Raw genomic sequence first — 27163 nt, forward strand, 5'->3', positions numbered from 1 at the left:
CTGGTCCTTTTTTCGATTTACCTTTTTTTGTCAATTGGTTTTGTGTTTTATTTTTTTCGGATTATGAATGGACACTATGTCGAGGCGAGAACTTGCATTACTCATCTAAATGGAACTTTGGCCCCACTTTCCTCTTCACATTCTACACACAGATTAAAAAGAGACTTGACTTTGGTAAACATCACAGCATGGCCTGTTCTGGATGGAATCGCGTGGGATGCAGTTCGTTTTCAGATTCATGGCCCAACGGAAGTCGTTAATGTTCCTAATGTATTAAGAGTTAATATGGGGGATGTGGTGAAACAAAACATTCGTTCTGATGATTGGGATGTTAATGCTGTGGAAAGTTTGTTTTCTGATTTGAAATACTATGCTGCTTTTGATGCTGAGGATTTATATTTAGAATCTGCTAATTATGGTGAATTGTTCTGTTACCAACATTATGGCAATCACTTCTTACACAAAACATCTTCCCGAAGGGAGGCTGTTAATTTTACTCAGTGGGAACATTGCCCAGCTCCTACACAAGGGAGTTCAGAAACGTTTCTTAAAAAGTATACTTATTTCACTGACTTTAACCAGTCCAATCCCGAGTCCTTTTATTTTAAATTTCACAAACAGCCACTGTCCAAGGTTAGACTTACCGATACAAAATTGTTGTACTCGAAGGCCTTCCTAGATCAATTAGTTACTGGGGGCTATGAGTTATGGAAGGAAACAATAGACCTTAAATCAGTTTGGGGTTCAAGGGCCTGGCAGGTACGAGGCACTGAGGCTTTGCACCGTGCATGTCTCATCCCAAATCATATGTTGTTTTTAAATGAAACCATTTCCCAGACCACATGCTTTGGATTGGCTACATCTAAAAGGTTAAACACCCCGTCTTTCCCGGAGTTGGAGGAATATGAGAATTGGAGTAATTTTACTCAATTGTCCATTAAAGATATACAGGCTCTGCTTCTTAATTCCTCCTTTAACATTTCCAGTATGAATCCCAAGGGTTGGCTGCTTTGGCACCGTAGTGCTGATTCTTGCCAAAAAAGGTTTTTGAATATAACTGACGGTTTTAAGGCTGTTAGATCTGATCCCCGGTTTGATTTGAGTCATACTGTCACCTCTTACTCTGTGGGCAAGTTGTGTCAAGCTTGGCTGAAACATTCAACTTTACCTGCGGTTAAGTATCACCTTTCCAAACTGAATGCAGACGTGGATTTGAATGATTTCATTAAAGGCCCAGCTAGTGGCAGGTCGAAAAGGTGGTTATATGGGGTTTACAATGAAATTTGGAAACTGTCACAGATTGAGGCTGCTTCACGCCTTAGGGCTATTGATCAGGCGAATCTTGAGAAAGTGCTTGCAGTTGTTGACAATAGCATTAACGTGCTTTCCTCTAGAATTTACACATTAGATAATATTGTGTCGTCTGTTGTTGATATTGTGCATGATGAAGTGTCAGTATTATACCACGGTCAAAATCAATTGCGGTCAATCATGCAGTTTGCATGGACACTTCAGACTCTGAAAATGGGTAAAGTTCCCTGGGGATACATGAACGTTTCCTCTTTATTTGCACCGTTTAATTTGACAGACAAACAACGCTTGCTTTCAATGCGTGATGCTTCCTTTTCTATGCTACATATTGAAAGGTTGGAATCTTTACCTTTTTCTGTGGCAGAAGCCACTGCTGCTACGTGGCTTATCCACGGTTTAATAACGCTGCCTTTTGCTTTATATAAGTTTTCAAATTGTATGAAATATGTGCCAATAGGTCGTTTTGAACCCTTAGGTAGCGGTTTTCTTCATGAGGTCTGGTCACTCCCATACACATACAGATGTTTCAAGGATGAACAAGAAGTTTATCTAACAGGGGATGAGTGTACTGAGACGCCAGATCATTCTTTAATGTGCAGACACATACAGTTACACGGTTCTTGTAACAAGGACCGGCCGAATATGGCTTGCGTTTTACAGGGCACGCCAGTTCCTGCTATCATCCCCACGTTTAAATTGTTAGAGAATGGTAGTTATTTAATGCTCAATAATGAAAACTGTTGTGGTTTAATTAAAGGTATAGCTTTCATAGTAACAGTTAGTGAGCGAGTTATTTGCTGCAGAAATGTTCTTTATCCTCCCACACGTGAACATAGGGAGTCTTCCATTTGGCCACAGATACCGACCTTGGGAGCAGAATTCAGCGGCATGGCTAGAATAAGAGCTCTATTGTCCCAGAAAGAGGTGGCCTTGAGCTCGGCCCGTGAAACTTTCGTGCTTCACATTGCTAACACCCGTACGGAGGTTCAGGCTCTTTTAAACACAGATTTGCCTTTGCATTTCGGAGCCATGGTCCGTTCTATCTTTAACGCATCCTCCACAACGGGCCTAGCACATTTTTTTAAAGTTGTTAGCGGTGGTCTCGTGACTTCCTTTGAGAAGATTTTTGGAGTCATCCCTGCCTTCTTCCATTCTATTTTTTCGTCCTTATTTGGAGGGTTCCCGTTTTTACTTGCATTAGCGGCTGGCGCATTGGTGGTTTTCTGCCTTTTTAAATATGGATGCCCTTCCTGTGCAAGACCACGCACAGCTGCTACTGACGCGGTTTCGCAACCGCATGCTTGATTATTATGGCACACTGCCGTTGGCGACTCTAAGCACGGCGTTTGGATTATCTTTTCGGTTCTCCTATTTCACCTGTGTCCAGCCTGTATTTCGCTGCCTGACCTGTGATTTCCTTTGGGCCATTGATTTGTGTCTCTGCGGACCAATATCTTCTGACGTCGATTTTGATCAACTGATGAGTCCTATCATTGCTCACGAGTTGGTTTGTTCTGACGAAAGGATTATGGCCTTGGCGGTGGCACATGGACTAATGGGTCCCTGGGATGTGTTGTCGGCAGCGCGAAATTTCTTGGAACAAAGTTTTCTTGAAAACCCACCGAGCTGTCCTCTGATGGTTATAGAGGATCCGGTGCTGGAAGATCACGTATGTTCCTTTCATCTTTTAAATTGGATGGCTGAACTGTTTTCGGATGAGGACAGTGACTTCCTCCTGGAGGCTGTTGCGGCTTACTTTTCATATACAGTCTTATCATAGACACTGCCTCAAATTGACATGCTGATTGATAGCATTTCCTTGATTTTATTGACTTTTGGTCAAGACATTTTATTTTTGCTTGCCTATTGGCTTGAGCCACATTATACTTGTGGGCTATTTTTTAGCATTATATTTTATAATTGAATTTTTATTCATGCTCGTTTATAATTGGATTCTGCTCTCATGTGATGGCACTTCTGTTATCTTATTTAGTCCGTTCTCGGATCATGGGGGGGTGTTGTATAGCTCCTATATATCCTTATATCGTGTTAAGTTAGCATAGGTACATTTGAGATTTAAACGCCATTTTTCCTTTCTTGCAACTTCTGCACACGACCCTTAATTGTTGACTTAGCTTTCAACCTAGTGGTTTGCCGTGGTGTATGTGAGAATAATATGTTATTGCTCTGATATCAGTTTTGTTTAATAAACCATGTCTGCACGGAGAGTGCTGAAGTTTCAGGAGCAACACGATATGGAATTGTTATGAGGTCTGATCTCCACGCCTTCATAGTCATAACACAAGTGCAGCCTTTGCCAACTTGGGCTTGAGGCGGGATTGATATTGCTTTGCACGAGAATTGTTAACACACTTGATGCGGTGCACATGCAGAGAGAGCTGGTGTATGCTGATGTGATTCCTTCATGCTAGGACACTAAGGTATGGGCCCGCCCTAAAACAACCCAAAGAGACCTTCTTAGCTAATAATATAATATATGTGTTAGGGAGGGTGAGATATAAGTGTTGTTAACTCTTATTCATTACAGCATGTTAACATGCTGTCACCATTCGCTTTTTATGTCTTAGTAACTATGCTGATAATTTTGCTACTGATAATAAGTATACTTGTATTATCTAAGATACTGCGCCTGAGAAGACGGCATTAGTAAATAAACATTTCAAATGCACATGTGTCTTCTTTACTCCATGTTCTGGTTTGCAATGATAATATAACGAAAGAGTGTTCATGAGTCCCACGTACCCTGAGGTACTGTAAGTTCATGTTCTGGTTTGTCTAAACATTGGGAGTTTGATATGTCCAATGAGACACTGTAGCTAGCTCGGTAAGGGGTGAGTTGGTTGCTAAGGTAAGTTTTGGGACATCCTAATTTGCCGAGGTTCCACTCCTCTGTGCACAGTTCTGTGTGAGTACAGAAACCCTGCAACAATAGAGATTCCTTAAATGGCGAATTCTATAATAGCGATTATTGCATTTGGGATGATGAATCCCAAATGCAATAATTGCGCTCGCAAAGGGCCAGATTCTCAGAATCTGGCCCTTTGCGAGCCGATTTTCGTTTCATGAATCAGGCTGTAAGTCACTAAAAACCACATAAGAAGTCAATTAGTCTGGAGGGCCCGCCTCGCTTCCAAACACAGCATGTACTAAGGCAATCTTGCAAGGGATAAGCAAACTATAAAGTTTGCTTGCAAAGTTAACAAACTCTGCAGTTCATGAAGATTGAAAACTTTGTTGACGTTACAGAAACATTTCCCATATAACCTTATTTTGCAAGAGACTTCTCCTGCTAACTCCATCACAAACTCGATTTTTATTTGATTTTCCCCACCAATTTTGTTTTAAACCTGTCCAACCTTAGCACACTGAGGTTTGCAAAGTGTTACTAACAGTTTTACTATGCTGCAGAGTAAATTGGAAGGGACCTTTTTGTTATGCTTTTGATGGGCTACCCAAGAGGGTGATTTGGCTGTTTAAGTAATGTACCATCAGTGCTTTTCTACAGACCTCAATTTCCCATCTGGGAGTGCGTACAAATGCTATGAGCGCCAATCGCTAGTCGTGGTGGCTGACTTTGAGACCTAGCATCCTTGACATTGAAGAAAGGGCAATCCATTTTCGAAGCCACCCTGCCAACAGGGAAAGATCCCAATCTAGTGGATGTCCCGGCAAAGGGACCATTTCTGGAGGAGAAAAAGCCAAAGACGCAAAAACCTTCCGGTAGAAATCCCAGAAGGGCTAGAGGCAACGGAGAGGGTCAACCTGGAATAAAGGACAAAAAAAGCAGGAATACTAGTAAGAACACAATGAACTAACTGGGAAGATGTTCACAGAACAAGGAGGTTTGTGACGCCGCCCTGACAAGGTCTAGCAACCTTATATACTGTTAATTGTCCAGGAACAGGAAGCAAGTCACAGGAAGAAAACAGCCGGCATCTTGGATTGGGAGTTTTCACCATAGGAAAGAATAGATGAGACAGCATCTTGGATTGGGTTGTTTAATAGTCCAAGATGGCGCCACCAGGCCAGAACACCAAAGAAACCTGCCTGCAAGTGCACATCCTGAACCGCACACCACCCTAACAGCGCGTTAACAGAAGCTCTCGCCGCGCTAAGAGTGCGGCGCACCTGACACTGACTGCCTCGATTCAAAGTGCCAATTTTTTGTCACATGTCTGACATTTCACCACAATGTGCATTTTACAACTTTATTTGCAGAGCTTTCTCCTTGGCAATGAAAGAGTCAAAAAAGGAGCATGTCATAGTAAAAGCTTTAAAAACGTATCTGATATTACTTAACAGACTTAGTCAGCCTCGTGTATCCTATCGCTTGGCAGCAGAAGAATGATTGCAACACACAGGTTGGCCAACAAACAATACCTTTCTCTAGCCTATGAGGCGCATGCGATCTCGTAAAGCGGTGGAGCAGCATCTGATGCTGAGTGCACTCTGACAATCACTAGATTCATTCCGTCTTGAAGTTTGAGCCAAGCCATGAAATTTGACAGCTTTGAACCTCAACTATCATTGAATGCCAAGTCACTTCGTTTAGAAATATCAAGAAAGGACTAGCTTAGTTGTGTTAACGAGACTCAGAAGGTACGTCTGCAGGAAAACCATTTGGTTTGGTCATGAAGCCCTCACCCACCAACCTAGTTGGTGGCATGCTTCATCATCGGGCCCACCACAGTGACACCGAATGTGTCCCGGGTGTGCTGCGACTCCAGATTACTGAGGAGCTGGTATGCTTGCTGAGTGTGCAGTGAATAGTGGGTATGAACGTGATGTTTAAAAGCTATGCAGGTGGTCCCAGTTCCCGAGGGTATAAGGATAATTTTAATTCCTGGGCCCCTGCTAGCAGATAAAAAGGCTTGCGGACGATGTGGAGTGTATTATGAGCTCCTACGTCCTGTGTGGTCTACATGTTTCAGCCAGGCCTTTTGTTAAAACTGGCTTTCCTCAGGACCAATGAGCATGTGTGAGTGAAAAAATAAACTATATTAAGTGGTTTAGTGTGTGATAAAAAAGTGTCGCACTCGCTAAGGTGCTGTACGTGTTAGAGGGGGATTCCCTCTGCTTTACTGTACATAAAACACAGAGACACAAACAGACATACAAGAGAGGACCAATAAGAATGGTATTCAGGTAACACAACATAGTGCCGACTTCTAAGGTGCGTGAACGACCTAGAGCGGCAGTTTGAACGTGGCCATGACGGTTTTCATGGCTGATGTGATTTATAGCGGGAATTTTTACAGCGTAGTGGCGGTGGTGGGCTACACAGCGATACGAGCATAGCGTGAGGTACAGGTAAGAATAATACATAATTCCTCACACTTGCTACTTGCTGTTAAAGCCTCCTGGGTCACCTGGCAGGGAGAGAAGACCCTAGGCATTTGTGAAAAGGCATAGGTTAGGACTGAACCTGTGGAAGGAAAATGCTGCTTACCCAGAGCGTCGTGGTGAATCAGCATGGTTACTCACGGTATTTCCGATCAAAGTGCTCCTGCGACCTATCGTCCTGCTCCGGTCGTTTCACAGTGCACACTAACCTCACCCTCAAGGAACACATTGCCCAAAAAATCTACGACAATGTTTCTGCCAGAAAGGGTCTTCAGAGCTGCTGTTCAAGCCCCGGTACTCTTGCATCTGGGGGGTGGCCATGGCTCGCTCCTTGGCCTCCCAGGCTCCAGCTAGCAGCTCTTAAGAGAATTCTACACGCCCCTCAATTTTCAACCAGGCTCTGCAGGAATATGATCACGTCTCCCCACCCTGATGGATCTCCATTGGCTTCCCCTGCTGATCGTCTCCCTTCATTGGCAAATTCGTGTCCTAAGGAAGGCCTTACCTGATATACAAGCTTCAATGGAACGCAATTACGCCGTGTTGCGTAAACGCGTAACTCCGAGCCACAAGTGTAACAGGAAAGTATTTCGAACTTACGCCAGCGTAATGGACGTTTTACCCAGGGCTACTTTAAATAATTGTAAAGCTCACGAGTGTGATCACAGCCCCGATTATGAAATAACTAAGTCAGTACCTGGCTTGCACTTTGGTACCCACGACACCGCCCTGGGGTCCTGAAGGCAGCAGCAGGTACAGGAAGTAAACACGACTCTGGGGGCAATGCTCCCCTCTGTAGAGTCAGGTCTTTCTTCGAGCCCCTCATCAGCAAGTAGGGGGTGTGGTGTGGTGGAGCAAACAGCAGAGTGACAGGGAAGTGAGCCTCAGTGCCTGCATGATGTCATTTCCTGTACCTCCAGCATTCACCGCCCTTGAGTGGGGGTGGAAGATTGGATATAAATCATATTAACTCTTGAAACCTATTTTTCCTGCTAAGAGGATTCGCACGATTTAAGGGAGTAAGGGCCAGATGTGTCAAAGGGTTTTGCCCATTCTGTGTCTATGGGGAAATGTGTTGATACATCTGGCCCTATAAGAGGGCCGCGCGCCGCGTACCTAGGGGTCTGCGGATCTGTTTACTTTCCAAAGTGCATCGCAGTTTTCGACTTTATTTTGGACAGTTATTTCCAACGTTCAGCTTTTTTCTACATGCATTCGACACACTTTTGACAAATTTTGCGCAGCTTTTAGAAGTAGCGATCTAGCTGTTGCAGAATCAGAGGCAGATTTACAAGCCCCTTACGACACATTTACGCCACCACTTCTGTGACGCAGCGGCGGCGTAAACCCTGCGCCATGTTGCGCCTTATTTACAATGTGACCCATCTAGGGAGATGTGTCACGTTGTAAAGCCCTGCGCCACTTTAAACCTGCGTCAGGTTTAATGTATGCAGGGTGGCGTTCCGTCAGAAAAAGCCTCTGAAAAGTGACGCAGTGAAATCTACAAGATTTCACTGAGTCACTTTTCCGACGCCGCTGCGTCGAAACCCTGCGCTTGCTTGAAGCAGGCGTAAGGCTTGACGCAGCATGTCAGGTATGGGCAGCCCCTAAGCATTGCTGAAACCACGTCGCGCTTGCGACACGACTCCAGCAATGCGTCACCCTTACGCCATCAGATGCGTCACGCATCTGTTTATCCTTGAGCCACGATGAGCCGCATTGTAAATGCGGCGCATCTGTGGTGGCGCAAGGGTAAACTTGCGTGACACATTTTACCTGGCGCATCCCTGCTGATATGCAGGGGTGCGCCCGTCCTTGTAAATCTGCCCCTAAGTACTTTAAGGGGCCATTTATTATCCTAAGATGATGTATTTCGCCCAAAAAATAGAAAGGCATTTTTTATGTGAATTAACAGAAAGACCTGCTGGGGCTGAGCATGTCAAGGCTATACTATCAAAACAGCAATGGGTAGGTTCATTTGTTTTAAAAAATGAATTCGTAAAATCGTTATTTTTTTCGACTGTATTATAATATTATGTGAGACATAGATATTATGGATACATGAATAAAATATATTTTTGATGCAGGCAGCTTACCTTTGATAGGAAGATTATTTGAAGGCAGGCATAAATCGGCATCCCTTCTTATTGCTCACGTTTGTGCAACTGCTAGCGACAGAGGGGCATACCCGATTATCTTCAGCTGATGCGCAAAATCGCGGCTGCAGTATTTTTGGACACTATGTAACAAAACAAAGCACTTAGGTGTAAAATGCAGCTTAGTTCATATTATGCACTTTTCCTTTAATAACAAATCTGCATTTCTGTGCCATTTAATCCAGTATTTATTTATTTACATTTTGGCAGGGAACCAAGCATACCTCAGCAGATTTGGTTGTGTGTACTGCTTTCAGATAAAATTAAACACAATTATTATTTCTACACACATGAGCTTATTATCAAGAAAAAAGTATCAAATCACAAGCAGAAAAATCCAGTACAAAGCATCATATTTGCTTTGGGGGGTATTGTTGATGTTCTTGCCCAGGTGTACTCTTTGTAACCACTTAATTTCCTTTTGCAATAATGGTGAACTTCTGTCCTCAATCCAAGATGGCCGCCTGAATTTTTATTCTCAGCAACTACTGCCACAAGTGTTTATCTAGGGAGCAAAATTCCAGGCAGCAATCTTGTAAAGAAGACAGCCTTTCTCCATCGCTAGCCTTTTACACAATCCCTATAATGTTACAGATTTGTGATGTCACTTCCTGAATTTGAAGATGCCGCTTCTTTTTCAGGCCAGCCATTGCAGATGACTTTTACGCCTTGTCATACCTGTACTATGGAGCTATCGGAACAATAACCACTATCATTGTCGGAGTACTGGTCAGCTACTTAACAGGTAAAAAACCATCAGATGAGCTGTGAACATAGAAAAAGTGAACAAATTGTCTAAAAAAGAAAAACTAGAGGATGAGAATTATTAGGACAACAATTTTACACTTTTAACTGCATACCATGAATTGCCCAAGCTGGCAGATTTTCTCTCTATATCATATGTATGCAAATTCTGCAAAACCGTGAACCTCATCTGAAGGTTGTTTGTATGTATGGTGTGAGCCACGACCTATTGATTTTACTAAAATTAAATATAAATACAATGTTTACAGGCATTTTCAGGCTGCCCCCTCGCCCACTGATCAGTTTTTGCATCAGTCACATAGCTCTTCTGCCCACTACAGCATATAGAATAGGGCAATGGGTCAGCTTCACATCAGCCATTGGCTGACCTTACTGTGAATGATAGCAATCTGCACTTTCTCAAACAGTGCCTCCTCACACAAAGTAGTTCCATTCAGTGCCAAAGTCTACTATGCCATTCTGAGCTTCTAAAGACCCAAAAATATTTTTGCTTTGAACAATTTATTTATTTTTATATTATTGAGGGTCCAGCAACTCCCTCGTCATTAACATTTTACAAAAACCATGTCAAAACAAAATATGCATTGATCAAGCCAAAATGGCTGGAAGTCAAAGCCAGACCTACTGGCTTTGCCAATGTTTGTGAAATGAGAGGACAGATTTGCTGCAATTCACTGCCATCTAGTGGAATTATGCAAACCTGCAATTTTGTATTCAATATTGTCAAATAACATTTTGAGGCAATGTCTTGACACCCACATGATAAAAATGCTTGCATATTTGCACAAATACAGACGTGGGAAACATTACACGTAAATGGAAGGGGTGAATCACCAAAGAACTCGCATACAAGCTGGACCACCTCTGCCGCCCCATCGGTGGCCTCCTGACACATTTAGGGGCCCATTAGGATGTCAGGCGGATTGCCCCCGCCAGGCTGGCGGTAGCCACCGCCAGCCTGGCGGGGGCAATCCGCCCGACATCCTTCCCTGAATTCCCCCCCGCCATATTAGTATGGCGGGGGGGACCACGGCGGAAGAAAACACCGCCCGCCACTTTTCCGCCCCGGTCACCTTGCGGCCGGGGCGGAAAATGTGGAATATGGTGGCGGTGTCTATAAGACACCGCCAGCCATATTACAATGGGCATTGTGCAATGCTTTTCCGTGGCGGCATTAAGGCATGCGGTGTTCACGCTGGGGGGCCCCTGTGGGCCCCCAGAGTGACGGCCAAAGGGGGGTGGCACGCGGGGGGTACCTGTGGTACCCCCCTGCATTTGCATAATCGCAGCGGCAGGCACCGCGTGGTGCCTGCAGCTTCGATTATGCAAATGCGTGCATTTGTTTTTAACATTGTGGCGGGCGGTGCAGTGAGCACCGCCCGCCACAATGTTAACTTGAGGAATGCGCCCGCCACTGTGGCGGGCGCATCCTAATGCCAATGTCGGGACCCCCGCCCTTTAGGCGGGCGGTCCCGATCTCCGTTAGGGTGGCGGGCGGACAAAGTCCACCCGCCATCCTAATGGACCCCCAAGTGTTAGAGTGAGAAACTCTGGTTCTATTTTTCGAAGATACACCCTCAAAACAAGAGGTTTTCTTTGAAAAATTTAAAAATCAGCACCCTCACTTGCTTGGGAGTTTTCTCTTAGTGCATGGAAGACATTTTGGGATTTGGGAACCTACCATCAGTAGGGCTGGCGGCCTGAGACCATGTTCACCACCGCCTGCTCGCCACTGATGATGTGCCAACTATTGGGAAAACTACAATTCTCCGTGTGAAGGGCAGAGTGGACGAGGTTGGCCGCCATCTCACGGCAAATGTTTGACACCTGTCCCATTACTGCCAAGCTCAAAAAGAATGCCGCAGTGGTAAATGCAACACTCTGGCTGGAATATAGGGCAGCCCACTGAACTCATCATTGTGTCCTAATGTGAATGGTCTATTGTGTGTCCAGGTCCAACCAAGAGGCATGAGATCGCTCCCGGGCTGCTGTGGTGGGACCTCAAGAAGTCAGACGCGTCTGATCCATCCCTGAAGAAGAAGAAAGCCTCGGAGGGGAACATCAATTCAGTAAGCCTAGGTTCAGGGGGTGTCTGGGGCAAAGGGGACCTTGCAGTGGGAGGTGGGCTCCTGGAGCTGGGGGGAAAGGGTAATGGAGAATGGAATTGAGCGAGGGATTAATAGGGAGCAGAGAGAGCTAAGTTCAATTTAGGGGTGCAAATGTCTTTGTGACCTGAGCCCATGCTTTCCTTGCATGTCTACTGTCATTACACCAATGGCCACCACTCCCAGTCCATGCAGGCATGACACGTGCAGGTGCTTGCAGTAGGCGTTTGCAGGACTAGTCAACTTTAGCCGTGCATCCTTTGAATCATGATCTTTCTCTCCATCCTGTCGACAGGACGGTGCTGCTTCAATGTTCCTGCTGACCAGCGCGAAGGAGCCAGATGTGGTCAAATCCTTAATCGTGAATGGCAAAAGCGAAAGTGCTATGGACAATGGGGGCCCCCAGGAGCGGGGCGTGGATTGGACCTCCAGGTCCACACAGAAAGACGTCAGTGTCCACCTGCCCAAGGAATCCAATGTGTAGGGCTGGTCAAACCCTAGCCCCGGAACCTAGGAGAGTACAAACCCTTCGGCGAAGCCGTCACTAGAAACTCTGAAAGTGAAAGAGAGAATACACAAGGAACACTCCTACTGTTCTTTTGAACTGTGTGCTTTGGAGTTCAAGCGCGGTGGCTGATGACTAATCGCACTGTATATTTTCTGTACATTTAATGTGGTAAAAAGGATATCCCTTCCTCCTAGAGAAAGGGATTTCTGATCTAAGATGATCCTTAAAGACAAGGCCCCATGGCCCTAAAGTTTATTGTTAAATCTACTTATTTATGAAAAAAATCAAACTGTTCATTGGGGTTCCAAGGACACTTGATGCCCAAGAGAGGCCAAGCTGAATGTAGTCTTGGAAGAAAACCTCCTCGACTATAATGTTTTTTGGCGCTAGAAGGCCACCTTTCCATGTTTCAGTGGATCCCGTCCATATGTACGTCACTTTGCTGCTCACTTGTACCTGGTTAAGGCACTTAAAAGAAGGTTTCGTAATTCTGATGCATCTGGAATTATCAATTCTGCAGCATACAGTTAATTCAGAGGTTCAATGTTATTGGGGCATTACTAAGAAAATTGGTGTGTATTTTATGCACCACTTTCCGCATGATTTTCCCATATTAAGAAAGTTATTGCACCAGGTTTTACTGTTGAAATGCGTCCACATTTTTTGTAACATCATTTCAGGAGTAAACTCCTGCTTCCCATTGAATCTGTATTACCGAAAGCCTAATCATGAAGTTATACGTCTGTATAAACAGTCATTATTACAACCATTATTTTGTTTGTTCTTATTTTATGAGGACCACAAATGTCATGATGTCCCTTCAGCTTGTAGGTACCTTGTCCAGTTTAGTTGTGGGCGTTTGAGGCTGCAGGCAGCTCCGAGCTCCCACTGAACATGCAATCACTTGTGATCTAAAAAGATTCTTCAGGACTCTTCGTCTCCGGATAATCTTGCACTGGGAAATCTTTATTTACTTATCTTGATCAAGTGGCACTGATACATCCTATACCTGGGCACGGTGGCCACGTCACTCATACACCACTACCCAGGGCTTAATGAGAGACAGATAGCTGAATATAGGAATGAGATCAATGCCTGGTACCTGAGAACTTAACAAGATCAGGACTACCTGTCGATCTTTCGACCAATGAAGAACTTTGGGTACATAATCAACAGAATCACATACAACGTAGATTCTCAAAGGAGCTTATGACTCGTAAAGTCACAGGTGCAGAGTCTCCCCACTCGTGGCTGAATCTTCGCACACTGGGCGCAATCTCCGCATTGAACATTCTGCCATGAGTGTGGAGACTCCGCAGACGTAACTTTGCGAGTCCTAAATCCCTTTGTGAATTAGGCCCACAGTGAGCAGCCAGATGAAAAACCATCCATAGTATCTTGAGATATTTCCGGATGGTCCTCAAGTCTAATGTCTCTACGGAGAGCTGAGAGTATTGTATTGGTCCCGCAGGACATACAGAGCAACCGTAAACACGGACAGGTGGAGAATCCACGGGAGGCGGTGGAGGGACCAACTTGAGAATATATTGATTAGCCTAACTCAAGATCTCCAACATTTACTTGATCTGTCATTTACTGACCTTCCATTACTTCGCTATCCCTTTTTCAGTTTGTAATTACTGATTTTCACCTGCTCTCAAATGAGTCAGGAGGAAAAACATCTTTTATGGTAAACTTCATTAGCATTTGGGTTAACAAAGCACATACATATTTGCAAATAATTTACATTATAATTTGATTTAAAGTCAGGTTAGGGTAAGTATGGCTATAATTGACTGGCACATATTTTGTAAAATAAATTAAAGGTTAAAGTAGAATAACAATACTTATTGGTTTATGTAAAATATGTTTAAAACTATTTGGTGATACAGTTAGTGTTAATGAAATGATTACTAAAAGTGACTGAAATTTGATTAAGAATGGTTGTATTTCATGTAATATAAGATTGTGATTAGCATTAGGTTCTGTATAATACATATTATTTTAATTTAATTTAGACTAGAGTCTGGGTAATCATGTAATAAAATATAAGTTAATTTAATTATATTTATATTATTTAAATTGATTTATAAATATGGTTAGATCTAGGACTATAACAAGGTTATCAATGGGTTTAATTTAATGAAATAAAGTATGTGGTAATCTGCATAAAATTTGTATTGGTTTATTATATATAAAATGTTAATTCGTTTTATTAAATGTTAGTGCTTGAACGAGGTACCTAATTGTTTTAATTATGCTAAAAAAACAGACGTAATTCAATTAAAAGTTAGGATAGGTTTACTATACTGGAATTTGAAGAAATTACAAATAGGATGTTGGAACCAATTGCCATTAAGGTTTTCGAAGAGAGGAAGAAGTGAAGAGGATGAAGTCATACATTTATTGCTATGGAATAGTGGGTGAAGTGAAGGTAGAACAAACTGTGGAATTAAAGGGAGTTAAAGAGAGGAAACAGCATCATTCGAATGGCACAACATAGTAGGTTACACATACACTGTTCCCGTAAGGTATAACGTGAATTGCATGTGGCGTCCCTTGGGGTTCCGGACTGTCTCCTCTGACTGGTTTCATGATTGCGGTGTCGGTTTCTTTACCTACCGGAACAGTATGTAGTTCTTCACACACAGTTTGGGAGATTTGCGTCTAAACTCTTACTCTGTACACTCCTATAGAGGCCATACATTACTCGAAGGAGCAAAGCTGGTTGGCTGTAAAACACAGGTGAAATGAAGCCCCAACTGTAGGAGAGTAGGATCTGCTTACTGTGGTTACTCCCACTTTTTGCTGGTGTTTCACTGTTTTTCGACTTTAGTCTGGCTGGCGCTCTGCTAACCAGGACCCCAGCCTAGCTGCTTCCTCTCTAAATTGATTGCATGTACATTAGGTGCACTCCCGATTGGTTACTGGGTAACCCTTGTGAGTCCCTGGTATATGGTACCTTAGGTACCAAGGGCATAGGTACCCCAGAGGCCTACCAGGGGCTGAAGCATGTATTATGCCACCCCTGGGAAGCCTTCCAAAATGCCACCACAGGTCTGCTGCTGCAGCCTGGGTAAGGTGGTGCATGCACCCCTTACTGAGATATAGCTTACCTATATCTACCTTAAATCACTGACACCTATAAAGTCACTCCTATGGCAGGTCTTGACAATCCTGAAGGCAGAGTGCTTGGTTTTGTGTGAGAGGATGCCCAAGCATGAGCAGGACCTCTCTGCAGCTTTCGGAATCACTTCTCTGTAGCTGTTCTGTGATGCAGTCAGACCATATACTCTTAAGTGCATCATAACCTCGCGGTTAATGCTAACTTTGGAATGGCTGCATGGAAATATGTCATGTTTGGTGTCAAACACTTTGGAATCCTACCCCTCCCCCCTCCGCCAGTTCTGGTGGCAGGGGTAGAATTCCACCCTTCTATTTATTTATTTATTTAAGCCATTTCTAAAGCGCGCTGCAACCCTACGGGCATCCTGGCGCTATGAAAGTGCAACTAAGAATGAGCATCATGGGGCAGGATGGGGAAAGTGAGCAATTTACTCTTGGGGCAGTTAGACTTTGGGGAAAAGCCATGTCTTTACCTTTTTACGGAAAGGCATCAGTTCGCTTGTTTTCCTTATTGCAATAGGGAGGCTGTTCCAAAGATGGGCTGCTGCTATGCTAAAGGCTCTGCCACGGTGAGTAGCTTTCCTGATCCTAGGAATGCTAATGAGATTAGTGGATGAGGAACGGAGGGTCCGTGTGGGCTCATACCATTTGAATTTGTTTTGTAGAGGTTTAGGACCCAGCCCATGTGCTGCTTTAAAAACAGTACAAAGGGATTTGAAAAGGATCCTCTGATGCACGGGTAGCCAGTGTAGCTGTGTAGCATGTATGTCTTCTAGAGGGAGACATACATGCTTCTTTAACCGGTAATAATTTAAAAGAGCCCTGGCATCACCACAGACACAAGTCTGACCTCTTACTGCTGGACGAAACTCCGGCAGGGGAGGCTTGGACAATAGGTTTCCAATCACAGGGAGGTGTAACCACCTCCCAGACAGGCATTATTGTATTGGGGCTGGGTGGGTGCATTCAGAGAATGCTTTTTAGACAGTGCTGGGGGCACATTTGGTGTCCCTATGCATATCCCAGTTCAAACCAGTTGCAGGGGCAGTCAGCCCCTGCTCTGGCGTGAAACTGGACAAAGGGAAAGGTGTGTAACCACCCTCACCCTGGGTCCTCCCATAGGTGGGACCCTAGAGTAAGTCCAACCCCTAAACTTAGTATAAGTATAGGAACCCAGTCCTTAGGACGGATGTATGATAGTACAACGCGATCATTTTGATCGCGGTACTTTACATCGCGGATTTTACAACGCAAGTCGTTACAACGACTTGCGTTGGAGGGCGCGGATTGAGGATTATTATAATTTTCTATTCCAACTCCAGCCCACGTAACAGTAGGGAAGGTGTTGGAATAGAAAATCCAAAAGTCGTAGTAATGACTTGCGTTGTAATGGCAGCGTGGTAAAGGTCGTGCGGTGTAAACACCGCGTTGTAAACAACGTTTACCCTTAGGTCCTTAGATTACCCTGGACGAAACTCTGCAACATGTATCCTGGAACTTCGGCATTCTATTTCGACAAGAAGACGAAAGAATCTCCCTTGGGGTCACGGAGTGACTCCCCTGTTCAAACAGGCGCCAGGTCTGCATTTCCAAGGCTCCCGCCGGATCCCTAAGGATTTGCGACACAGGACAAGGACTTCCAGACATCTCCGAGGCCGACACGAGATCTCAGCACAGCTGAGACCCGCAGCCATCACGAGAGATGTGGGACCAGAACTCCTGGACACCGTGCTCATTTGCAAGTGCATCAAGTTCCCAACCTTTCCCGAAGTTGTGCATTGGGCTATTTGTAGTCCAAGCCCTGAGCATCATTTGCACCGAAGATTGAGGGCCTACACTCCACGAGTGTTCCGTGGGCCCGTTTCTAGCATTTCCACTCGAGGCTCCTTCACGATCCCTGGTCCGTCGACTGGTGGGTCCCCACGAAGGTAACTCTTCTGTTTCTCGGGCTTTCCTGGTTGCTCCAGACGTGCCCTGACTCCCTCCAAAGGGTGAGTCCCTCAGACCTTGCTGGTCTGCACCAAAGCCAATCTTTGCTTTCTGCGTGGGTTGCTGTTGCCAAGGCTTGTTGGGTCCCATCCGGAAGCCGACACTGCAGCACTCGACATCCTTCGAGGGACAGCTTGAATGCAGCTCCTGGTCATCAGCGACGCCTCCTGGTCCTCGTGGCTAAAGAGTCAAGCTTCACCTTCTTCACATGAAATCACCCGACATTGGTTGGCATCTTCTCTTTGCCTCCCTGGTCACTGGCTGGTGACCCAGACTCTGTCCCCTCTGCTTTCAGGTTCTTCTCAACTCCGATCCAAGCTTGGTTCCATCTGGTTGCCTGCTGCACTTTTCCGCAGCTCGCCATTGAAAATGACGACGAAACCCGACATCAAAAGACACCTATGCACCCGGCTTCCCTGGGTGAGGTAACACGAGTACTCTGGTGCTCCCGTGGGTATTGACTTCAGAACTGCCTAGTTCTAAAAGGGTTTGCTCCAAGTCCTCTTCTAAGTGTCCTTCCTTTGTAATTTTCCAACCGTGACTTTCCCCACAGAAGTAAATGGTGATTTGCATCTGTGTTAAGACACTGCACGCGTCCCCCGTGGGTCTCTTGTGTCACTACCTTGGGTGGTTCCTGGTGGCCCCAGCAGTTCTACAGGCTCTAGGCCTTGTATCTATGTCAGTTGTGGTTCTAATACCACTTTCTTAGTATATGGTTTGTGAGGACCCTAGGGCTAAACGTATACTGTGCTAATTTACTGTGTGCTAAATAAGTTTATGTTATGTACTTTTGCCTCTAGCCTCATTAAGAGACTAGAGGGATGTGTTTAGAATAAATACATATATTTTATATATATACCTGGGGCCCGATTTTCGGCCGTTTCTGACCGGTATTTGGATATTGAGATGTAGGGGTATGTTAAATTACAGAATCGGTAATTTTACCAAATCTGTAATTTTTCCGAATCGGTAAAATACCGAATCAGTAAAATTACCGATTCTGTAATTTAACATGTAGGTAGCACTGAAATCAGTGCTACAAGGGTTTAAGAATTCGTTATTTACCACCAACTAGAAGTTGGTGGTAAATAATGAAAACCCTTCAAAAAGCATTTTTTTTTGCTTTAAACAATGTGCCATGTTGCAGACATACATGCCCTAAGGGCATGTATGTCAGCAACATGTGCACCCATGCACAATTGAGGGGTGCAACAGGGTGTCAAAGTGACACCCTGTCCCCCTTGCAAATTCGGTAATTTTACCGAATCGGTATTTACCGATTCGGTAATTGACATTGATTCCTATGGGCCACAAGGCCCATAGGAATCAATGGCAATTACAGACTCGGTAAATACCGATTCATTAATTACCGAATCATACCGATTCGGTAATTAATTGGGTAACATTACCTAAATCCCGATTGCCAGTTTTTAAATACCGAATCGGTATGATTCGGTATTTAAGAATCGGTAATCTGGGATTACCTACATCGGGCCCCTGGTGCGGTTCTCCTTTCATTTGGCCATTAATGAGATTATAGACTGGTAAAACAAGCTACTTTACATTCCTTCAAGACTTATTCTGAAGGCTGCTCTCCACAGCTACCACTAGGATAGCTTTCCATATAGGTTGTCTTTAAACCTACCATCAATAAGGGTCGTTTGGACTGGTGCAAGGTGCCTACTAGAATAGTGGACAGCATATGCCAGGCCAACTTCTCACACCAACCAGCCAGGTATTTAATATATCACAAGCGAACACACGTTTTAACAGTAATTTCTCCTCAATGAAACTGCGAGGAGTCTGTGAATATCACCAAATTACAAATTGAACATGGAGTGTCCTGATTGTCTCAAACTGCAGGTTCTTTACAACACTGCTGACCAGTCGCCACGCCTTTATGGAAGCAAATCAGTAGAGGACTTTAAGGACAGCAATATTGTGGTATTTTCAGAGTGCGGGGGTCATGGGGTCACAGCGCGGTCACTAAACAGATTCAAATGTCTGAAGAAGCGATGCTGCGGTGTTGCTGAACACTGCCAAGTCTCCTTCAGCACGTGCATGAATGCCTGCCTAGCGCTTAGCAAAAGCCTCCTAAGCACCTAATGGTCAGTCCATCAAGTCTGGTCCTTTCCATCGCTGTAAGTTACAAACAGGGCGAAGTGCTGCACAAACACAGGCTGGGATTGGATAACACCCAGTAAAGGCCTCTACCAGTGACTGAGTGCTCTGCGTGAGTATATTCAGTTCTGCTGACATTAATGCTGCTTCAAGAGACACCCCCGCCCCTCTCTCCCATCATGCCATGCAGGAGGGGTGCTTTGATCCACATTGAGTTCTATTTGCAATCTTGATTGGTCCAGAAACATGTGCTGACCTGTTCCTGGGAATACTAGAAATAAAACGAGGTAAGTGTCAAAGACTGTTGGTGCCACAGAGCTGACAAGCACGCAACAAAAGCCTCTTTTCTCCTTAAGCATCAGGGGTAACCAGCGCTATACAAATACAAACCTTTCTCCCTCCTCTATCCTTCTGCTATCATTCCAAATCCAAATAACTGACTAACCTATCCACCATTTAAAATGTACTTGCATGTTTCACTATACTAATTCAACACTAATCTTCTAAGGGTCCCGGAGTAGCGTGCTACTCGCCGAAAAAGCACTTCGATGCCTCGTCAGGGGTAGTAAGCGCTATATAAATGCAATTACAATACAATACAACTAAGCTGTTATGGTGGTTGTTGACAGTGCCAACACCAAAGGCGCACATGGCAACTGGGATGCACAAGAGACATGGAGCTGGAATCCTGCGATACAGCCCTCAAGCAAAGGCGAATATTGACAGACGCCATCACAGCCCTTTAGAATCAAGACACTCACATTGAGAACATAGTGTTCAACAGATAATTGATTGAAGCACCCAAATGCTCTGCCCCCACATCTAGAACTCACAACCAGACAACTGCCGCGGTACGGTCTAGAGCTAGGTGCTGTTCTCTTTCTTCACTAGATTCCTGCAAGTTAAAAGCACCTTGCCCTTTGTTCAGTCACCGGACCTCTACCAGTGGCATGTCTGGTACAAAAGGGGGTGGTGATGGACGGAGCATCTGAACCAATCAAACACTCACACCCAGTCAAAAGCTCTGGGTTTGATCCATCACCGTTCTTTAGCCCACTCTGCCACCCCAGTTCAGACATGGCTATATGCAAATCAGTCTGACCCTGTGCCTCAATGGAACAGTCCAGCCCGAACTGCCAAGCCATGCCTTCCCTGGACCGGAAACAAGCTTCCGAGGACCGGTTTCTGGCATTCCAGCCGTCTTCAGCCCGGCTTGCTTGAATCCAGTGGCAAAGTGAGCAAGGGACTCACGTCTGAGCATACCCTACCACACTTATGGCGGCCAAAGCGGTACAAAAGGACGCTTGTTTCCGGTCCGGGGAAGGCATGGCTTGACAGGTCGGGCTGGACTGTTCCCATGAGGCACAGGGTCAGACTGATTTGCATATGGCCATGTCTGAACTGGGGTGGCAGAGTGGGCTAAAGAATGGTGATGGATCAAACCCAGATCTGTTGACTGGGTGTGAGTGTTTGATTGGTTCAGATGCTCCGTCCATCACCACCCCCTTTTGTACCACTTTGTTCGCCATAAGTTGGCAGGGTATGCTCAGACGTGAGTCCCTTGCTCACTTTGCCACTGGATTCAAGCAAGCCGGGCTGAAGACAGCTGAAATGCCAGAAACCGGTCCTCGGAAGCTTGTTTCCGGTCCAGGGAAGGCATGGCTTGGCAGTTCGGGCTGGACTGTTCCCATGAGGCACAGGGTCAGACTGATTTGCATATGGCCATTTCTGAACTGGGGTGGCAGAGTGGGCTAAAGAATGGTGATGGATCAAACCCAGATCTGATGACTGGGTGTGAGTGTTTGATTGGTTCAGATGCTCCGTCCATCACCACCCCCTTTTGTACCACAGTGACATGTCTGGAGCTTGGTGCCCTTTTCCTTAGTAGCCAGACCTCTGCCAGTGACATTTCTGGAGCTTGGTGCCTTTTGTTCAGTCACCAGACCTCTGCCAGGGACATTCCTGAAGCTTGGTGCCCTTTGTTCAGTCACCGGACCTCTGCCAGGGACATTTCTGGAGCTTGGTGCCCTTTGCTCAGTCACCAGACCTCTACCAGTGGCATTTCTGGAGCTTGGTGCCCTTTGTTCAGTCACCAGACCTCTGCCAGTGGCATTTCTGGAGCTTGGTGCCCTTTGTTCAGTCACCGGACCTCTGCCAGGGACATTTCTGGAGCTTGGTGCCCTTTGCTCAGTCACCAGACCTCTACCAGTGGCATTTCTGGAGCTTGGTGCCCTTTGTTCAGTCACCAGACCTCTACCAGTGGCATTTCTGGAGCTTGGTGCCCTTTGTTCAGTCACCAGACCTCTGCCAGGGACATTTCTGGAGCTTGGTGCCCTTTGTTCAGTCACCAGACCTCTGCCAGTGGCATTTCTGGAGCTTGGTGCCCTTTCCTTAGTCACCGGACCTCTGCCAGTGGCATTTCTGAAGCTTGGTGCCCTTTGCTCAGTCACCGGACCTCTGCCAGGGACATTTCTGGAGCTTGGTGCCCTTTCCTTAGTCGCCAGACCACTGCCAGTGACATTTCTGGAGCTTGGTGCCCTTTGCTCAGTCACCGGACCTCTGCCTGTGACATTTCTGGAGCTTGGTGCCCTTTGCTCAGTCACCGGACCTCTGCCAGTGACATTTCTGAAGCTTGGTGCCCTTTGCTCAGTCACCGGACCTCTGCCTGTGACATTTCTGGAGCTTGGTGCCCTTTCCTTAGTCGCCAGACCACTGCCAGTGACATTTCTGGAGCTTGGTGCCCTTTGCTCAGTCACCGGACCTCTGCCTGTGACATTTCTGGAGCTTGGTGCCCTTTGCTCAGTCACCAGACCTCTGCCAGTGACATTTCTGAAGCTTGGTGCCCTTTGCTCAGTCACCGGACCTCTGCCAGTGGCATTTCTGGAGCTTGGTGCCCTTTGCTCAGTCACCGGACCTCTGCCAGTGACATTTCTGAAGCTTGGTGCCCTTTGCTCAGTCACCGGACCTCTGCCTGTGACATTTCTGGAGCTTGGTGCCCTTTGCTCAGTCACCGGACCTCTGCCAGGGACATTTCTGAAGCTTGGTTCCCTTTGCATTGTCACCAGACCTCTGCCAGTGACATTCCTGAAGCTTGGTGCCCTTTGCTCAGTCACCAGACCTCTGCCAGTGACATTTCTGGAGCTTGGTGCCCTTTCCTAAGTCGCCAGACCTCAGCCAGTGACATTTCTGGAGCTTGGTTCCCTTTGCATTGTCACCAGACCTCTGCCAGTGACATTTCTGGAGCTTGGTGCCCTTTGCTCAGTCACCAGACCTCTGCCAGTGACATTTCTGAAGCTTGGTGCCCTTTGCTCAGTCACCAGACCTCTGCCAGTGACATTTCTGAAGCTTGGTGCCCTTTGCACAGTCACCAGACCTCTGCCAGTGGCATTTCTGGAGCTTGGTGCCCTTTGCTCAGTCACCAGACCTCTGCCAGTGACATTTCTGGAGCTTGGTGCCCTTTGCATTGTCACCAGACCTCTGCCTGTGACATTTCTGGAGCTTGGTGCCCTTTGCTCAGTCACCATACCTCTGCCGGTGACATTTCTGGAGCTTGGTGCCCTTTGCTCAGTCACCGGATCTCTGCCAGTGACATTTCTGGAGCTTGGTGCCCTTTGCTCAGTCACCAGACCACTGCCAGTGACATTTCTGGAGCTTGGTGCCCTTTCCTTAGTCACCAGACCACTGCCAGTGACATTTCTGGATCTTGGTGCCCTTTGCTCAGTCACCAGATCTCTGCCAGTGGCATTTCTGGATCTTGGTGCCCTTTCCTTAGTCGCCGGACCTCTGCCAGTGACATTTCTGGAGCTTGGTGCCCTTTGCTCAGTCACCGGACCTCTGCCAGTGACATTTCTGGATCTTGGTGCCCTTTTCCTTAGTCGCCAGACCTCTGCCAGTGACATTTCTGGATCTTGGTGCCCTTTGCATAGTCACCAGACCTCTGCCAGTGACATTTCTGGAGCTTGGTGCCCTTTGTTCAGTCACCGGACCTCTGCCAGGGACATTTCTGGAGCTTGGTGCTCTTTGCTCAGTCACCAGACCTCTGCCAGTGACATTTCTGGAGCTTGTTGCCCTTTGCTCAGTCACCAGACCTCTGCCAGTGGCACTTCTGGAGCTTGGCGCCCTTTGCTCAGTCACCAGACCTCTGCTTGTGACATTTCTGAAGCTTGGTGCCCTTTGTTCAGTCACCGGACCTCTGCCAGGGACATTTCTTGAGCTTGGTGCCCTTTGCATAGTCACCAGACCTCTGCCAGTGGCATTTCTGGAGCTTGGTGCCCTTTCCTTAGTCGCCGGACCTCTGCCAGTGACATTTCTGGAGCTTGGTGCCCTTTTCTCAGTCACCAGACCTCTGCCAGTGACATTTCTGGAACTTGGTGCCCTTTGCTCAGTCACCGGACCTCTGCCAGTGACATTTCTGAAGCTTGGTGCCCTTTGCTCAGTCACCAGACCTCTGCCAGTGACATTTCTGGAGCTTGGTGCCCTTTGCTCAGTCACCAGACCTCTGCCAGTGGCACTTCTGGAGCTTGGCGCCCTTTGCTCAGTCACCAGACCTCTGCTTGTGACATTTCTGAAGCTTGGTGCCCTTTGTTCAGTCACCGGACCTCTGCCAGGGACATTTCTTGAGCTTGGTGCCCTTTGCTCAGTCACCAGACCTCTGCCAGTGGCATTTCTGGAGCTTGGTGCCCTTTCCTTAGTCGCCGGACCTCTGCCAGTGACATTTCTGGAGCTTGGTGCCCTTTTCTCAGTCACCAGACCTCTGCCAGTGACATTTCTGGAACTTGGTGCCCTTTGCTCAGTCACCGGACCTCTGCCAGTGACATTTCTGGAGCTTGGTGCCCTTTGCTCAGTCACCAAACCTCTGCCAGTGACATTTCTGGAGCCGTCCTGCTGAAGACGGCTGAAAGCCAGAAACCGGTCCTAGGATGCTTGATTCAGGTCCAGGGAAGACATGGCTTGGCAGTTCAGGCTGGACTGTTCCCATGAGGCACAGGGTCAAGACTGATTTGCATATGGCCATATCTGAACTGAGGTGGCTTGGTGAGCAAAATAACGATGGATTAAACCCAGATCTGTGACTGGGGGTGAATGTTTTGCCATTGTGCAACATTCCGTCCATCATCTTGTGTGTTTTACCAGCAGAATAAAAACAATAGCTACAATTTTATATCTGGGCAATAAAAATCTTGAGGTTGGAAGTCCAGGAGCAGTTCTCACAGTTCCATCAAACACCCTCAGGTGACGACTATTCCACTGGTGTTGAGCCAACCCTCAAACGAAGGTGCTAGAATATCTATTGCAACCTCCTCTTTTTGGAAGTGAACAAACATATGCAACCGCTGGTCCAGTATATAACTTTATCCCCCTTAAAGCCAGACCCACTTCTTTCAATATTCTGGGGGCAGGAGTGAGAGATGTGAACGAGTATTATTAAAAGGCTGTTGTAAACCTTTCATGGTATCCATTACCTGATGGTAAAAGGCACTGAGTACATCAAATAAAAATATATACTAAAGAGTCTTTTCCTTCAAACTTGTTTTGTATCGAGCTGTGCTCAAATAGGTATTACTTCCCATAAGGAAAGATGTGAAGGAGGAAAGTGTTTAAGACAGTATTCGTAAAATGGTTGCATAATGTCATATAGTTTTCTTGTTTAAAACTCCCTCATCCAACCCCACAGCACTTTACCCTTCATGAGATAAACAGATATATACGTAGAAAAATAGACATCACCTCCTTCGTGGATTGGGAGAGGACCACAAGAGCCAGATTTAATTCCAGAGGATCCCCTGATAAATGCAGAATTATCGGAGGCATTGGGACTACTGTCCCTAATCCCCCTCATTAATTCATCATTTTCACCAAATAGCCAGGTAAAGCACAACATATCTGTGGCCTTCCTGCTGTCATGTAGTTCCCACTAATCCGTAGGATCTGCATGTTTGTGGACAACATAAACTTTGGATGAGATGCCTAGACTAATTCCATGCACCCCTTAATAGTATATGTTGACCCAGAGACCCGCTCGCTCAGTGCCACCATAAGCCCCTCTAACCTAAACAGGGAGCGTATGGTTTCTGGCAACCACTGAGTAGGATAACCCTGACCCCTCAGGGATCGTGAAAACAGATCTGGAACAATTTCGCTCATTCACTCGTGCACTCTTGTTCTCAGAGTAGTACGGAGAATACTCAATATATTAATTGAACCAACGTTACAATTGTATAGAATACATGTGCTGCGGTGATCAGTAGACAGTAGCATATGGAAGTGATTACAAGCCACAAAAGAGTAAATAGCAGGTACAGTTCCAGCATGGTGCTAAAACAGTGTATATATGCAGACTTATAAAACAAAGTAGTAATCATGTGCACTCCTACTATGCAATCCCTACTCTAGGTGTGTCTAGGTTGTGTGTGAATGTGTATAGCCAAGAATCCCCTCACAGGATGATCCAACCCCCATTACCTGACGGGACAGAATGTAGGACCCTGTCTTGGTCACAAGCTGGACACCCCTCATGGAGGTGTTAGGCAGCTGCTTGGCGAAGCCTCAGCAGGCAGGGACCTCTCAATGTCAGCAGAAGTGTCTTCTCTTGCTAACCCCAGGAAATGCTTATTTATTTATAATAAAAAGCATCCTTGTGATGTATATGCAGATTAGCATTGTTATGGATATGTAGATACCCCTGTCCCCCCATGGTCGAATGAAGATAGAAAGGCATTTGTACAGTGTGCGTAAAGGCCTTGTACTGTGTTCGAGACATCATGATAATGTTGCGCAAAGCCAGATGTGTAAGCAAAGCAGTTTCAGAGGAACTAATCTATCATTGTCATTCACACAAATATGTGCAAAAGGTCACAGTAAAATGTTATTGTGCTGAAAGAGGACAATGTAAGACAAGCATTTACAATGCAATGGTTTTGCCTTTGTTAAAGTTAGAGCTATTGGCATTGCTCTTGACACTCTGAAGCTCCACTCTGCACTCTGAAGCTCCACTCTGCACTCTGAAGCTCCACTCTGCACTCTGAAGCTCCACTCTGCACTCTGAAGCTCCACTCTGAAGCTCCACTCTGAAGCTCCACTCTGAAGCTCCACTCTGAAGCTCCACTCTGAAGCTCCACTCTGAAGCTCCACTCTGAAGCTCCACTCTGAAGCTCCACTCTGAAGCTCCACTCTGAAGCTCCACTCTGAAGCTCCACTCTGAAGCTCCACTCTGAAGCTCCACTCTGAAGCTCCACTCTGAAGCTCCACTCTGAAGCTCCACTCTGAAGCTCCACTCTGAAGCTCCACTCTGAAGCTCCACTCTGAAGCTCCACTCTGATGCTCCACTCTGATGCTCCACTCTGATGCTCCACTCTGATGCTCCACTCTGAAGCTCCACTCTGAAGCTCCACTCTGAAGCTCCACTCTGAAGCTCCACTCTGAAGCTCCACTCTGAAGCTCCACTCTGAAGCTCCACTCTGAAGCTCCACTCTGAAGCTCCACTCTGCACTCTGAAGCTCCACTCTGCACTCTGAAGCTCCACTCTGCACTCTGAAGCTCCACTCTGCACTCTGAAGCTCCACTCTGAAGCTCCACTCTGCACTCTGAAGCTCCACTCTGAATCTGCACTCTGAAGCTCCACTCTGCACTCTGAAGCTCCACTCTGAATCTGCACTCTGAAGCTCCACTCTGCACTCTGAAGCTCCACTCTGAATCTGCACTCTGAAGCTCCACTCTGC

General features: G+C 46.1%; 1 protein-coding gene across 1 annotated transcript in view; it reads left to right on the forward strand.

The window, feature by feature from the left end:
• The window catches only part of SLC5A5 (solute carrier family 5 member 5), a 75966-nt gene extending 62963 nt beyond the window's left edge, over nt 1-13003 (forward strand). The window contains exons 13-15 of the mRNA XM_078669573.1: nt 9473-9576; nt 11550-11665; nt 11997-13003. Of these exons, the coding sequence (XP_078525699.1) occupies nt 9473-9576; nt 11550-11665; nt 11997-12185 (409 nt within the window). The 3' untranslated portion in view covers nt 12186-13003. The remainder of the gene's footprint in view (nt 1-9472; nt 9577-11549; nt 11666-11996) is intronic.
• Nucleotides 13004-27163: the final 14160 nt, after the last annotated feature.

This window comes from Lissotriton helveticus, chromosome 12 (assembly GCF_964261635.1).
Source record: "Lissotriton helveticus chromosome 12, aLisHel1.1, whole genome shotgun sequence".
Classification (NCBI taxonomy): Eukaryota; Metazoa; Chordata; class Amphibia; order Caudata; family Salamandridae; genus Lissotriton; species Lissotriton helveticus.